The sequence below is a fragment of the Calypte anna genome, chromosome 3 (assembly GCF_003957555.1).
Source record: "Calypte anna isolate BGI_N300 chromosome 3, bCalAnn1_v1.p, whole genome shotgun sequence".
In the NCBI taxonomy this organism is placed as follows: Eukaryota; Metazoa; Chordata; class Aves; order Apodiformes; family Trochilidae; genus Calypte; species Calypte anna.
Genome location: NC_044246.1, coordinates 22256174 through 22271095, shown reverse-complemented (window position 1 = coordinate 22271095; position 14922 = coordinate 22256174). Strand labels below are relative to the sequence as shown.

General features: G+C 37.7%; 1 protein-coding gene across 1 annotated transcript in view; it reads left to right on the top strand.

Annotated features, from left to right (window-relative positions):
• Nucleotides 1-14922, top strand: part of KCNH1 (potassium voltage-gated channel subfamily H member 1) — a 182654-nt gene that overhangs the window by 41841 nt on the left and 125891 nt on the right. Inside the window, exons 6-7 of the mRNA XM_030447664.1 lie at nt 599-991; nt 13350-13779. Of these exons, the coding sequence (XP_030303524.1) occupies nt 599-991; nt 13350-13779 (823 nt within the window). The remainder of the gene's footprint in view (nt 1-598; nt 992-13349; nt 13780-14922) is intronic.

Below are 14922 nucleotides of genomic sequence, written 5' to 3'. Positions count from 1 at the left end.
TTTAATTCAGACCTAATGACATTATGACTTGACTAGACACCATCAGATAGTGAAGACACTTTCTCTCAGTGAAGAGTTAAAGTTTAAAAAAAAACAACTTTTTTGTGTCCTGCACAACTTGGAGAAGAGGAACACAGCTCTGTGCGTTAATGATAGATTGTAGTATAAGATTGTTCAAATACAGTATGGTGAACAGTTATATAGACAAAGTTGAAAACCATTGTGGTCCAGTGGTCCTGGTGCTGGAACTCAGAAGCTGTGCCATTGTTTTTTATTTGCAACTGTCTTCCTGCCCATCATTTATCTGTCTCATCTACACAGACAGCTGGAGGAGCTGTCTCTTTTCTATATGTCTTGGAGATCCAGCACATTTGGTCAGTGTCAAAAAATTATTAATAGCAATAAAAGAAACAACTCTTCTTAGGTTGATGCTGATTTGTTTAACAGAATACTTATCCTGACTTGTTTACTATTGGTCGTGCTTAGAAGAGTTAATGGACATGTATTTTTATCAACTGTTGTACAGAGTTTAAGAATCTATATAACATCAAAAAATTAAGCATGTTTTCTTTTTTTCCTGAAATCTCTGTGACTGCAGGTATTACAGCTGGGCTCTGAAATCCTCCCGCAGTACAAACAAGAGGCACCAAAGACTCCACCGCATATAATTTTGCATTATTGTGTTTTCAAGACAACCTGGGACTGGATCATCTTGATATTAACCTTCTACACTGCTATTCTGGTCCCATACAATGTCTCCTTTAAAACAAAACAGAACAATGTGGCATGGCTAGTAGTCGACAGCATTGTAGATGTCATTTTTTTGGTAGACATTGTGCTGAATTTCCATACCACCTTCGTGGGGCCAGCAGGAGAGGTCATCTCTGACCCAAAGCTGATTCGCATGAATTACTTGAAGACCTGGTTTGTGATTGATCTGCTCTCATGCTTGCCATATGATGTCATCAATGCATTTGAGAACGTTGATGAGGTCAGTATACTAGTTCCACTTCCATCCATTAATTATTACTTAATGGCTGGGGGAGGTGGGGGAAAGAGGGAAGAAATGTATGCTTCTAAATATATGGAACTGGTGTACATATGTCTCCAGTAGCTGCCCTCAGTGCACATAGAAATTTGCTTACAAGTCTTAGCTAGAAAGGTCCATCTTTAGCTACCCTGTGAGAGGCTGTGGTTTTTGGTGGCAAAAAATTTTGTTTATTTTCCTTCACTCTGCATCCTCAGAGTTCTGGAGGAGCAGGCAGAAGCAGACAGCAGAAGCTCTGTACAGCACTAAGGAAAAGTGCATCACCTGACTTACCATGAATGCCTTGAACTGGTGTGTCAAGTTAGTTTTGTGGGGCAGTATTCTCTTGATTTCACTGTTGTCTGAACAAGTTGTGTCCACTAATGGCAATTCTTCACGTGAAAAAATCTGGGAAGTATAATATACTTTACTCAGCTGCTTCTAATACAAAGCAGCAAGTGGAAAAGAGGCAGAAAGTGACTCACTGACTTCTTAGACCACCAGAAAGTACTGTGGGGAGTATCTGGTGATCTATGCAGCACTGTTTGGCAACAGCTGCTTTAGAAGTGAGTGAAGATGCTGTTGATGCTTGCTTAGTAGTTCCGTAATTGGAAGAAAGGATAGGGAGAAATCTGGAAATCTAGACTCTCCCCTAATTCCTGCTTATTTCTTTGGGAACAGGTCACAAGCTAGCAAAAGAACTAACATTGAGATGCAGCTCTGTTTTAACTGCCTATTTTCCTATTGGATCAGTATGCTAAGAAAATATTCCTCAACTAGGTACAGTAAGGTTCCATGCCTAAATACATCAGGGAGTTAATGAATTGGTAATAAAATCTTCAAGAGGATTCCAGCAGTCCACTTTTTAATTATGTTGTAAAATCTCTACCATCAACTAATTGTATTTATCTGACACTTTTTAACCTGTAACATGCATACACATCTCATCAGTGCTTAGTATTTAATAGTTAGCCTGTAAAATTTAATTTTTATGAGTGCCTTTGAAATATGCCCATGTTATAAAAGACAACCTAGCTATAAGGAAAACTGTGCCGAATGAAATATCCAGGTAAAAATATAAAATCACATTACTTGTGTAAAAATACACTACACAGGTTTTTATGAAATTTAAAATATTTAAAGTATATATATCATTGATCTCAGAACAAGTAGGCAAAATATTGAATACAGTAGCAAAAGCCTAATTTTATATAATATTTAGTTCCCTAGAGAGTTTTTCATTTTACATAAAGCTACAGACTGAAGTAACAAAAATGAAATGAAGCAAAAAAACCTTGTGAGACCTGTCCTTAAGTATTTGTTTATCATAAAAGGACTCTGGCTGCAGATGACTGTGGAGGGCTTTCCCATATTATTTTGCTATGGCCCTGATAATTCAATGGAAGGAGTGGTCATATGTCAGTTTGTGACACTTAGACTGGACGAGTGAAAAAGAGAAAAAACAAGATGCAAAAATAAAAGGAAGGAATCTTTTCTCACCCGCTGCAGACAGTAGCAACCTGATGATGATTTTGCTGTAGGAACATTTCATAACTCTTGACTGCTGTTGTGACTGCAGAACATCCCTGAGGAAAATGTCTGTACCAGAGGCTGTGGCAGCCCTTGACCTGAGCACAGGTGCTCTCAGGCTCATAGTAGCAATTCTGCAGAAAAATTCTTGAGTGAGTTTGAATTTCTCCAGGTTCTCTGTCATCGTGTTGCTTTGCAACAATGAGGAGCTGATTGGTACTTCAGTTTTCTTATGGCTCTTCAACAGTGTCCTTAATCAGTATAGCAGTGTTAGTTTTAGTTATTGCAGCTATCATGCCCAAGGAAAAAAACATTTTTCTTCATGCTGTCCTTTTGAGATAGTTCATCTCTGTTTCCCATAGTGGGTTCTGACATTTAGCTGGTATAAATCATTGTAGGATCATTAGAACAGGGTTTCTGCTGGTGCAAATTGCTGTACTTCTATTAAGGGTTCATACAGTGGTTTGCAGGACCTGAGGGGCTTTCCCCACTATGCCAGCTGAACAACAGTGCACATCAGCTGGGGATTGAGGACAGGATATGCTGATCGCAGTTTCATGAACTGCCTGTAGAGAGAAAGATAACCTTTTCATAAAGAAGGAAAAAAAAACAACAAACAACCACATTCAAGGAGTCTTGGAAGTATAAAAGCTTTGCCTTCTCTCTTCTCTGTTCTATAAAGCATTCCCTTGGGGGTCAGCTCCCTTTCTTTCAGATTTGCTGGGTTAAATTTTACCAGTCTCTCCCCCTGGATAACACAGCACATCGCTTCACATTTGGATTAAGTCAGCTATGAGTCTGCACTGCTCAAGTTATAAGCAGCCAAACTGGATTGTTATCTGTGTGTCTCTTTGATTTTGTTAAAGGGCACTCCCTTGGAGCCATGAGACTGGCATTAGTAGGTGGCTGTGGCTGCTGTGGAAATACTTTTTTTAGTCCTAATGTTGAATACTCTTAAAAAATTGCTGGAGATTAAATGATACCCAGAGTCAACAGTGGTGATAAAATGAAATCAAGAATATGAATTGTTATTTTCCTGATTTGGTGTTTTCCATATATGATTTTTAAGCAGGAAGAAACAGGATCCTGGCTTTGCTGCACTCTCTGTGGTGAGTGGGTACTGGGCAGGTGGAAGCTGAGTTTTTTCTGCCTGCTGTCATTTTGTTAAAAGAAATATCACTGAAGTCATTGAGGATGTCATGGAGGAACTAACTTGACAAGTCAGTTTGTTTTTGAGAATGCCAGATCACAGTGAATTGATTTTCAAGGGACATAGGACCTGAAGCTGAAGAAGTAAAAAAGCTGTGTATATAGGGTGTTGAGGCTCTGTTGTTTTTGGGTAATTTTGTGACTGCTCCATCCCTTGATAAGTAGTGAAACAATTTTTGTCTATGTTAAGGTGGTCCAGCAGTATAAGATAAATTATAACATAGGAAGCTAGAGGTGATCAGTATTTTGACAAGGAGATAGTAATTTTAAAAATATTAATGTTGGATTTTGTTTGCATTTAGAAGTAAATTTTTGTTTCACAAATTATTTTATAGTGGAAAGCATTGTCTGGAAACAACATTAAATGTGACTTCTGTGTTTTTCAGGTAATTTTCAAATTCTCTGGGTTTTCAGCAGTTTGAAACATTAGTATATTTTAAAATCACATTTTTAAATATAACTGAAATTCCAGTTTTCTCCCTGCACTGAAAATATTTCTGTCCACAAAAATACTCTGAATTCATTAGCTGCTAGTCAATACAACCATAAATAATTACTGTTAGTGCAAGAGACACTTATTTATGAATAGCCACATTCTACAGATGGAGAGGGAAAGAAAAAACATTGATGTTCTTGTCCAAGGCCATAGAATTGAGCATGAGAGTATATGAAGTTTCTGATCTAAAGTGCTCAAAGAGTCAGTACAGTATCTCATATTCACACATGAACAGATTCCAGCAAATGAAGAAATTAATAGCTGTAGAGAAAAGTCAACTGTTACCCAAGTGAAAGAAAACTTACAAATGTTTCTTCTGGCTTTTCTATATGGCAAGCTAATTATACAGTTAAATACAAATTACTTTCTTGACCTGCCATAGAACCTAAAGAAAAAAAAAATTCCAACTTAATGCAAGGCTTAGGCTTTCTACTGTGAGAATAAATATATACATCATGCTGTGGAAAAGTTGAAGTAAGAACAGTAGATTCACACAATTCTTAAAACTTTTGAATTTTTTGTGATCATCATAAAATTGACAATAATCCTTTACAGTAATTAGTATTATTCCTCGTTTAAGTAAATACCACCTACTTTGTAGGATAATGTTATATTTTTGTGTTCAGACATCAATCAGTAGATTTAATAAAAAACAGTCATAAAGAAAATTCCACAATTTTTGCTGAGAAAAATTTAAGACTTTGAATTTCAAAGGCAAGTTGAAGCATATTTTTGCCGTGTCTGCTTGAGCAATTTTATAATGTGGTTTTCAGCTATAATACTGTAGGATATAGTTTATATTGGAAAATATTTGGCTTATTACATGTGACACTGTTGTTGTGAAATCTCATGGTAGGAATGGAATCCAGTCATGTTACCACCATAGAAATCTCTGGCAGAGAGAGTTTGTAGTTGTAATCAATATCTGTGTTTGGCTGGTGCCAAACTGAGAACCAAATGCCACTCTTAATGAGTTGAGGTGCAAGAGAAATAAATGCATAGTAAAACATAATCAGGAAAGATGTATTCAGTGTATATGATCTGGTGTTCACTTAAGTGGATGAATAAGAGATAGTTATCATGTAGAGAAGATACACAGCTGTGAAAGAACAAAATGTGTGATGCTAAAAGAAGTTCCAGAAAAAACAGAATATGGAAGTATCAGAAGTAAATTAAGCTATTTAGTGCTAAGTGAGCATGGTGTCTAACTGGAAACAGTGAGTTGAGAAAGGAAAAAATGAATGTGTTGCTGGTCAGATTGGTGGCAGCTCTCTGAGGTAGTGTGTTTGCAATAGATTAATATAAATCTTATTAGTGAAATAATCATTCGTGCTAATACAAATTAGCTATGTAGGAATTACTGAAGTAGCCACACTGAAAAGTATGCAATTTCCTTAGACTTGTGTTACCATTTGATTGCAGTAAGGGGCCAAGGGAATAAATTATCATATTTATAGTTTTATGGAATAAACAGGGGCCTAGATGAATTTTGGTTAGATGAATTTTTTTTAACTGAAAATCATAAATTTTAAAGTCTTTTAAACTGTAAGCACTGTATAGCATGAAATCTGTTTGAAACAGTGTGTTGATCACCATCCTTACTTGGATCTGTTCAGTTGGGCAATACTATGTTTTGCATGTGAGTCTGCTGATAAATCTGGTAATGACTGAATGTTTTTCTGTGGCTAACCAAAATTAAACTCATCGTAACCTACTTTCTGTGTAAAACCTCTAAGCAAGCAGCTAAGTGTCACAGAGTTTGACTCGGGCATAGAGGAAATGTCAGCAAATTGTGATTCTTGGATGTGATGGAAGTCGATGAGAGGAGATGAGTGAGACATCCTCCAGACAGGGTGGCTCCTTATGGTGTTCCTGGGAAGCAAAATCAAGCAGTTTGGGTTACTGGACTCAGATGGGGCAGTGGGAGGCCTGGAGCCTTGGGCTGGGGGTTGTGGTGGTGGTGGAGCTGTCCTCAGTTGGGTGTCCCCTTGTGGGACATACCCCTGAGAAGCAGGGTAAAGCCACAGGGAGGTGTGTGCTCTCCTCTGTAACCTGCCAGAGACCCTCTGTTGGTTTTCCCCTGGGTGGTGTTGGAAGCTTCAGAAGGAGCCTGGGGGGCCTTAATCAGTGGGAGAAGGGAAGTGAAAAGAAAGGAAATGTGGCCATGGAGGAGCAGGGCTGCTCATCTGATTTTTGTAAGTGCCTCTGTACTGCAGCATTGCCCTAAGGGGCTGTGCCAGGCAGGAATAACTCCTGGACAGGCTGGTAGATAAAAGGAATATTGGGGGAAATGCAAATAGAGCCAAGCAGATTCTTGGGGTAAAGCAGACTGCCAGGATATTAATCAGGGAGGCAAAGCACTTAGTGTTAACAGTCTCTTGAGGATTTGATTTGGGGTCTCCATTGTCTAAGTTTGGTCTTTAGGGTTTTTTTTCCTCTGGTTTTTTTTTTTTTTTTCATTAAATATGAATTTTGTTTTTTTTTTTTCTTCTCAATTCCCTCTTTAAAAACCTAAACTCCATGCTACTAATGAAGTGCCTCTCATGATACCCTCTCAAGGGACAGGCTGCCTTTTGTCCCTGAATCCTCTGCTTTCCAAGTTGTGGTGGTGTATATAGATGCTGCAGAGCTCTTCTGCCATTTAACCCATTTAGGGTAAAATAGTCTCCTCTGCTCCAAACCTACTTAAGGTATTTAGTTAGTTCAAATTCTGCTTCCTTCTCTGTTGTTCCCCAGCTTCATACACCTTGGTGTCTCAGACATCTGCACTGCTGAGGGACAACCCCCCTCTCCCCCAAAAGAAAATACCAGAGAAGGGTGTGTGGCTGTGTCTCTGTCCCTGGGTTCTGCTGTGGCTGTTAAGATGCTAATTAGCTCCTCTTCTGCACTACTGATGTTCAGATTAGTCTTTTTGCTAAGTCACAGTTAAGTAAGGGTGTTTGAGTTTCAGGTCTATTTCTTTGTAGCTTTGAAAAGCGTGACATGATTTATCATGCTGTCAAAGAGAGAATAGGAGTCTACATAAGCTATTCAATCTGTAGAAGTCCAAGAGAACTAAAATGCTGAATTACATTTTCAGTGATAATGTACAGTGATAGCCTTTGTCCAAAGAGGAGAGCTAATTGAATGTATTAGATTCTGAATTATTTCAAAATGCTGCTGTTAGAGTGATACTTACACTGTATATAAAAGGAAGCATGTTTCATAGACAGGGATCAGTTACTCTGTTCTCTTTCCCCCATTCAGCATCCTTCTATTGATCTGAGGCAGAAAGTCAGATAAGACCGCAAAAGGTATCGAGTAGCTAAATGCTTGCTTTATAGTCTATTTCATATTAGGGATTGGATTAGAATTGGAAAGATGGAATGGTATTAGATACCATGAGTGCTGAATCTCATTTGGGTGTTTAGCCTCCTCAAGATTAGTAAAAAGCTTCTGGTACTGACTGCTTCTTTGAATGAGAAGCACTGAGAAGCAGATTTCTGTTTGTCAGGGGTAAAGGTTTTATTTGGTACTGTGGAATGTGACCTTTCTCTAGATTTCTAGATTACTTTCGTGTTTTCTTTCTCCTTGTTCTCTCAAATTAATATATACCAGTAAAATTTTTTTCCTGGATTTGTTTGTTTTCTCAGAGTGTGTGTGTATGTGTGTAAGACAAGCACAGACATAAATGAAAAAAGAGCCTTTCCATTTCTTCTCACACCCTGTGCTCTTACACATGAATTATTTCTGTTTCTTCCTTGATTCTAACCAAGCTCGCAGATGTCTGACCAAAATAATCTTTGTGAGCCTGGAGTTCTGCTTTCCTCAGTGCTGAAAACCACAGCAGTAACCAGAGGACTCATGTATTGATTTTGACCTCTGCACATAATGTTACCTCATTTGTTGGCTGCTAAAGATGGCAGTCTGCAGGAAAGGTCACGTTCTCAGACCTAATTAAGAAAATCAGAAGAGGCAAATAACAGAAATGAGAAGTCCTAATAATGAGCTGACTCTGACAGGGCTGCCAGGTCACTGCAGATGGTCTGGGCCAGGCTATGGCACATCTGGCTTCAGAACCAAATGTTGAGAAACAAGGCAGTGCTTTCTACAGCTCTTGCCTTACTTATGGTAGTGATAAATTCAGTTCATTGCCTCCCTCTACTTGGATAAATAATAGATTTATTCTTCTGTTCTTTTTCACTCTCATTCTTTTTGATTGCTGGCTTCTAGTCTCTTGTATCTCCCTTTAACTGAGATGAAGCCAGAACTTTACTAGGTTCATGCGTGAGGAAAGTGCTGGAAAACTTAGTTTTGTGTCAATATTGAGTGTTTCTCTCTTATAAAATACAGAGTAGGTAGGAAGTAAGTTACACATCTATTGATTCTAGAAAAAACCTTAATGCTTGGATTAAGTGCATTTACTTTCTGCACACGTGGAAGGTAAATAATGACCTACGAGGGAATACTGTCAAGTAGATTGAATCTATTATTGAAGGGCTAGCATTACTATAGCTGTAGGAGGTGGGATGAAAATTGCATTTTAATTCTTTCCTAAAGTTGTTCATCCTGCATCTTGTTTGGGAGGAAAAATGAATTCTCTCTCCTTTTTTTTTTTTTTTTTTTTTCCTTTTGTCTGTAGTTAATTTCTATCGCTATTCTTTAAACAATTTGTATGTTATTTTTTCCAGGCAGAATTCAATTATTCAATGAATTGAGCTGAATTTAATTTTGCTTGGCAAATGAACTGCAGGAACTGGTTTTCATTTCTACAGCATCTAGCACTGTAGCAGCCACTGTTACTGTCCTTGGGGACCATAATGACACAAGTAACTAATAATTACCCTGCTAAAGCCCTTTTTCAAACCGTTTCACAAAGTAATGATTCACAGGGTCTCTTCTCTTATCTGTTTTTATGCATATGGAAGTAATGGCACAAATCTTATGTTTCTTGATTGAAAGCTGGAGCCCAAACATGGGTATCCTGGATCCTGTGTTTGGAGATAGTACTCCCATGGCTGATACACCAGGATGAGACAAGGAGTACACAAACTGTAGATCATATCTTGCAGAAAACAGGGAGATACAAAAGAAAATCTGTGTAAATGTGCACGGTATCTAGTAAGTAGGTCTAATTAATGGCAAATTATGCATGGAAATTAAGTGCTGGCAGTATTTTGTGCATAAAATTCAGAGGCGTTCTTTGAATGTAAAAAGTGGGTCCAGCTTTCCTCCAGGCCTGAGGCTGATCTGTTTTTCTATTATATTTGAGGTGCAGTTCCAGTCTGCAAACACTGTATTGGAGGAGAGGAAGGGGGATTGGTCATATTTATTGTTTTAAGGTCTTTTGACATGCAGGTTTTGCTTAGTCAGTGAATACAGTTACTTCTTTGGGCTCTCAGTGCTCTGAGCTTGCTCTTTGGTTTGAAGGGGACTCAGTGTAGATCCTTACATGAAAATGTAATGAAAATGTATGCATCAACCATTGCTGGCAATGGAAGTAAAACTGCCAGTGTGTTAAATATGTGTCAACAATATGCAAATATCAGCAGTAGAATCTTCATTTAACATCATTCAGTTATTAAAAAAAATTGAAATATAATTTGTTGTGAAATTCAGCATTTTCTGTCGTATTTGAGTAATTCTGCACAGAATTTATCTGTGGAACAAAGTACAGTAAAAATGTACTTTTTTTCTCTCTACCTTGGGCATATAATAGATTTCTTAGCTTCTGTGTACCCCCAGTGGAAGGGATCTGTGGAACAGAGTCCTAATAGCTGGAACAGTGTCTGAGTAAATCAGGTCCAGGTAGGACTTACTCTTGTCCTTTCCTTGCCTGCCACACAGAAGCAGAGCATCCGGGGGTGCCTGTCTGGGAGCTGTAGTACAATTGCTGACTCTTTCTGAACAGAGAGAGGTTCAGGTCTGTCCTTGGAGCAGAAGAAGCTTTGTGTGTGTCCTAATTTGCCTTTCAAAGGACGTAGGAGTAGCAGAGCTGAGAGGGTGGGACAGGCATCAAGAGAAGTAAATTGAGTTCAGGCTCTTTTGCATGACACCTTGGAGCCAGTCTCTATGATAAAAGCATAAAAATAATCTGCACTGATAAGAATATTGAACTGGACAGTAATCTAAAAGTACAGTTCTATTTTGGAAAGTGGTAATCTAAAAGTGTCAATTTTGAATCCAGCAGATCTATTCCTGTATTAAATATTCCTTGTTAAATTTGGTGGCAAAAAGTATTTTTTTAAAGTACTGTTTTAAAGTATTGAAGAATTATCTGATTTTGTTTCCTACTGTATCATCTATGGAAAAGTTTATTAAGTTTCCATTGTTTATACCCATTTGAAATTCTGTCACTTAGAAATTTTTAAGTCATACAATTAATTATTTCCCTGAGCATTTCTTCCTCTTGATATTGATCCATTTAGACAAATCCTTTCCTCTGAGGAAATAAAATAGAAAATACTGTTAATACTGACAGAAAAAAGAATGTGTTTTTTTTAATTTATTTTTTAACTTTTTCTGAACTTTTAGAATCTCATTGGCAATGCAGTCAGGTAGAATATTGCGACTAATTTGATTATTTAATGCATCTTTTCAATGCAACCAAATCAGATATTTATTTACTGTAAACAAGCAATATTTTTTTTTACAAAACCCCTAATTCTCTTAATTCTGGTCAAAATTTGATAGAATCAGTTTCTCCCAAATGATACAGTTCTATTGCATCTTAAAGGTTTTTACAAAATTCTTTGTGAATTTCACAAGGGAAATTAGGTAAGAATACTCTGAAAGCAAAGTAGCTGTTTCACTTCAATGTTTTAAATCTAATTTTGAATGTAATACTTAGTATTCCCATTTTTCATATCCAGTTTCTTAAACCCCCCTTCTGTTATTAGTGACCCCCAGTATTTCTAATCCCTGACTTTTTTTTTCTTTTTCTTCTTTTTTTCTTTCTTTTTTTTTTTCTTTTTTCCCAATTAATATTAACCAAATTCCAAACTTTTCAATCTTTCCCAAATCACTATAATTTTTGTCTTTGTTAGGACTCTTGCTGACAAACAGCATTTTTTAAAAATCTCAACGATGAGTTTTAATTTAAGGAACAAATTTTGCACCACTTTTTTTGAGTAAAAATAAAACTGGTATTTAGAATGTTGGGGATGGAAAAAAATTCCTGCCCTTGCCTGCATGTTGTAAGCACTGCATGATTAAACTCGTGGCTTTGAGACTGGAGCTCAGGCCATTACTGGAGACTCATCCAAATGTAAAACATTTTGCCAGAACCAGGCATTGGTCCCAAGTGTGTTGTAGTGTCAGAAATCAGATATTCAGAATGTAGAGACTATGCCTGCTCAGGCATATCCAATTGGAGATGACTTGTGTGTCCAGTTCTAAGATATGATAATAGTGGTTTAGCTTTTTGTGTTTTTCCCTTTGCTTTTCCTTTCCATACTGAGTGTTCAGAAGTAGCTGCTTTCCCTCCTCTGGAAACAAAGGCTTTATGTCTTCTTCTGTGTGATATTCTGTGATCTGGCATCAAGGTTTTCTCTGTTGCTTACAAAACAAATCCAGACATAAAATGAATGGGAAACTGAAATCAACTTTTACTTTGTGAAGGAATTTTTTCATCCGTGACTTGAAAAGTTTGATGTAGGCAATAATGAAAAGCACAGATGACTTGGTCTCTTCTAGGTCTCTGCAAGTCTCTGATTTAAAGCAAGATTGGTTTTTTTTCTTTTTGTTCTTCCTTTTTACTTCGCTGCCCCTGGTTGTGTCAGATCTTTTCCAAACACTTAACAAAAATTGATAGTGTGTTTCCAGGTAACAAATTACATCTGTCTCTGTAAATGAGTCAATGTAATAATGACAAATTCATGAAATAAAGGGAAAATACATTGCTGAAGTCCTGGAGAACATGAGTCAATATGCTTTATGTAATTATTTAATAAAACATCTCTTCTAGTGTATTGAACCAGCCTAAGATACTGAAGCAGTTGTATTTATGGAGGAATAAACAAACTTCCAGTAAAAGCTGGTGACCAGAAGTGTACAAACATGAATTTCCAGAAATAGTCATTAAATCAGTCTGCCTAAATTTTAGTCAGACTTATGTATTAAACACTCTTGATAAGAGGGAGTAGAAAAAACAAAACAAAACAAAACAAAAGATTTTTATGAAAGACTGTTCACATCTTCTAGTGGCTTTGTTTTTGTTTTGTTTTTTTTTTTTTAGTTAACTTCATGTGCACTGAGTTGCATATCTAAAAGTTAACAATACAGAATCCTACATGGTGGCTGGACTCTGTTTTATGTGAGCTGCATTAGCATCAGCACAAAAATACTACATTGATAACAAAGCTGTCATAAAAAGAGTATGATGTGGGGATTATACAGTGAGATATTTGAAATAGTCAGGCTTTGTGGAGTCCATGTGAGAACTGTCAAGAGGACTGATTATCAGTGCCTGAATTCTTACAGGAAAGCAAAGTTGTAGGAAATACACTATTACACTGAAAAATTACAGCATTTTTTTGCCTTCCTTATTTATCTTCCTGGTACGTCTGAGGTGAATGCTGCAAATTGTGTTACATCTGAAACATGAGGTAAAGTGTTGCCCAGGATCATAAGGAGGTCAGAAATAGCCATTAAAGGTACATTACTCCAGGTACTGGAGTGAATTCAATAGGGGTCCCATTATGTTCCTCTCAGCTTTAGGTTTGTAGAGTTCAGTGGTCAATGACTTTTGTGTTTATTTTCAGTCAACCTGAAGTACCATCAGAATGCGCAGGGACTGTCTGCTTGTACAACTGATAAATAGCCTGTCATTTGAAGGCCTTACCAACACGTTTGTAGACCTGTTCAAATAATCAGAAAGGCAGGTTCAGATAGCAACTCATAAAATGTTGGTGGATGATGGCCAGAGTGCATATATTCATCCCTGCAAAGGGTCACCAACCTTTTCATGTTCCACAGCCTCTCAGGTATTACCTGCTGTTGTTATGTGTAATTTCTGATGGATCACCATGTGCCTTTGGAAGCAGTGCAGTTATGGATATTTTTGCTTTAATACTAAATTCTAATAGTCACTGTGCTTTATCCTTCTAGGGCATCAGTAGCCTCTTCAGTTCACTTAAAGTGGTGAGGCTGCTTCGGCTGGGTCGTGTAGCTCGGAAGTTGGACCACTACATTGAATATGGAGCAGCAGTCTTGGTCCTGCTGGTGTGTGTGTTTGGGCTGGCAGCACACTGGTTGGCCTGCATTTGGTACAGCATAGGAGACTACGAAGTTATCGATGAGGATACAAACACGATCCGACCTGAGAGCTGGCTCTATCAGCTGGGGGTGTCAATAGGAACACCTTACCGCTTTAATGCATCAGGCTTTGGAAAATGGGAAGGTGGACCAAGCAAGGATTCAGTCTACATCTCCTCCTTGTATTTTACTATGACCAGCCTCACCAGTGTTGGATTTGGGAACATCGCTCCAACTACAGATGGGGAGAAGATTTTTGCTGTTGCTATGATGATGATTGGCTGTAAGTATTATAGATTCTCTCTCTCACCCACAGTGCCAAATAGCTGTGTATCATGAATACTGATACCATAAGAACATCTGGAAACATGTCAAATATTATGCAGCTTAAAATATTTTTTGGTGGCAATATAGTTATTGCACTTCTCAGTTTCAAAATCGCAAGTGGAAGCATTGCTGTGACTAGCAAAAACTCAATCACTTTGGAAGCAATATTCTGTCAATATTCTTTCAATATTCTTTTGTAAGTAAGCCATAAAATGTGTAAAGCCTGAAGTTTTAAAAATCAATACACCAGACTGGGCACAGAGAATCTCTGTGCCTTCACTTGGTATGTGGAAAAGTCTTTGTATTTCTGAGAGCTGTCCATGGATTGGACAACGGGGCTGGTGAGTGGGAGGCAGTCCATGAGCATCTCGTAAGGGAGACAGTACAGTAGCTCTCTGGAGGCCACAAAATCCATATGTGGGCTGAGTCAGATCCTAAAGCAACCAGGATAATTCTGTCCTTGGGCACCTCTGGCTAACATTTTCATGTTGCAAGGGATTTGTATTTTTCAAGCAGTCCAGCTTTTGGCCATGTCTTCAGTGCAGGATCTGTACTCAATGTGCCTTGTGAACTGCTTGGAGATAAGAACCATACGATGACCACCATTAAACTAGGCCATGCTTTTTCTCAGTAAGAGTGGAATTTGAACCAAAATTGGGGAAAAAACCCACAAGCTAATTTGTACATAGAGGAGCATATTGCTATATAGAGAAAGAGAGAAACTTCCGTACAGTAATGCTGCATTTAGAAGAGAAAAAGGCAGTCCTTGCTATGAAGGAAATTTAAACTAAATGTAACTCAGTTAGTACCACAGTGCCTGTTATGAAGAAACATGAACCTTTGATTCTGATGTGTCATTCTACAGCAACACTGAACTCAAGTACTGAGATTACATGTGCAGTGCTGAAGTTTAGTGAGAAGTGTATAGAGACAAGAATTCTTGATCATATAGGAAATGGGATATTTTAGCTATAAAAATTGATAGTTTTGTTCTTGTAACTTTTTCCACCGTGAAGAGTCCTGTCATCCTAATAAAACACCTGTGTAGCAGAAGGGAAATTTATACAAAACTTGGAGAAAATTATGCCATTTCCTCATG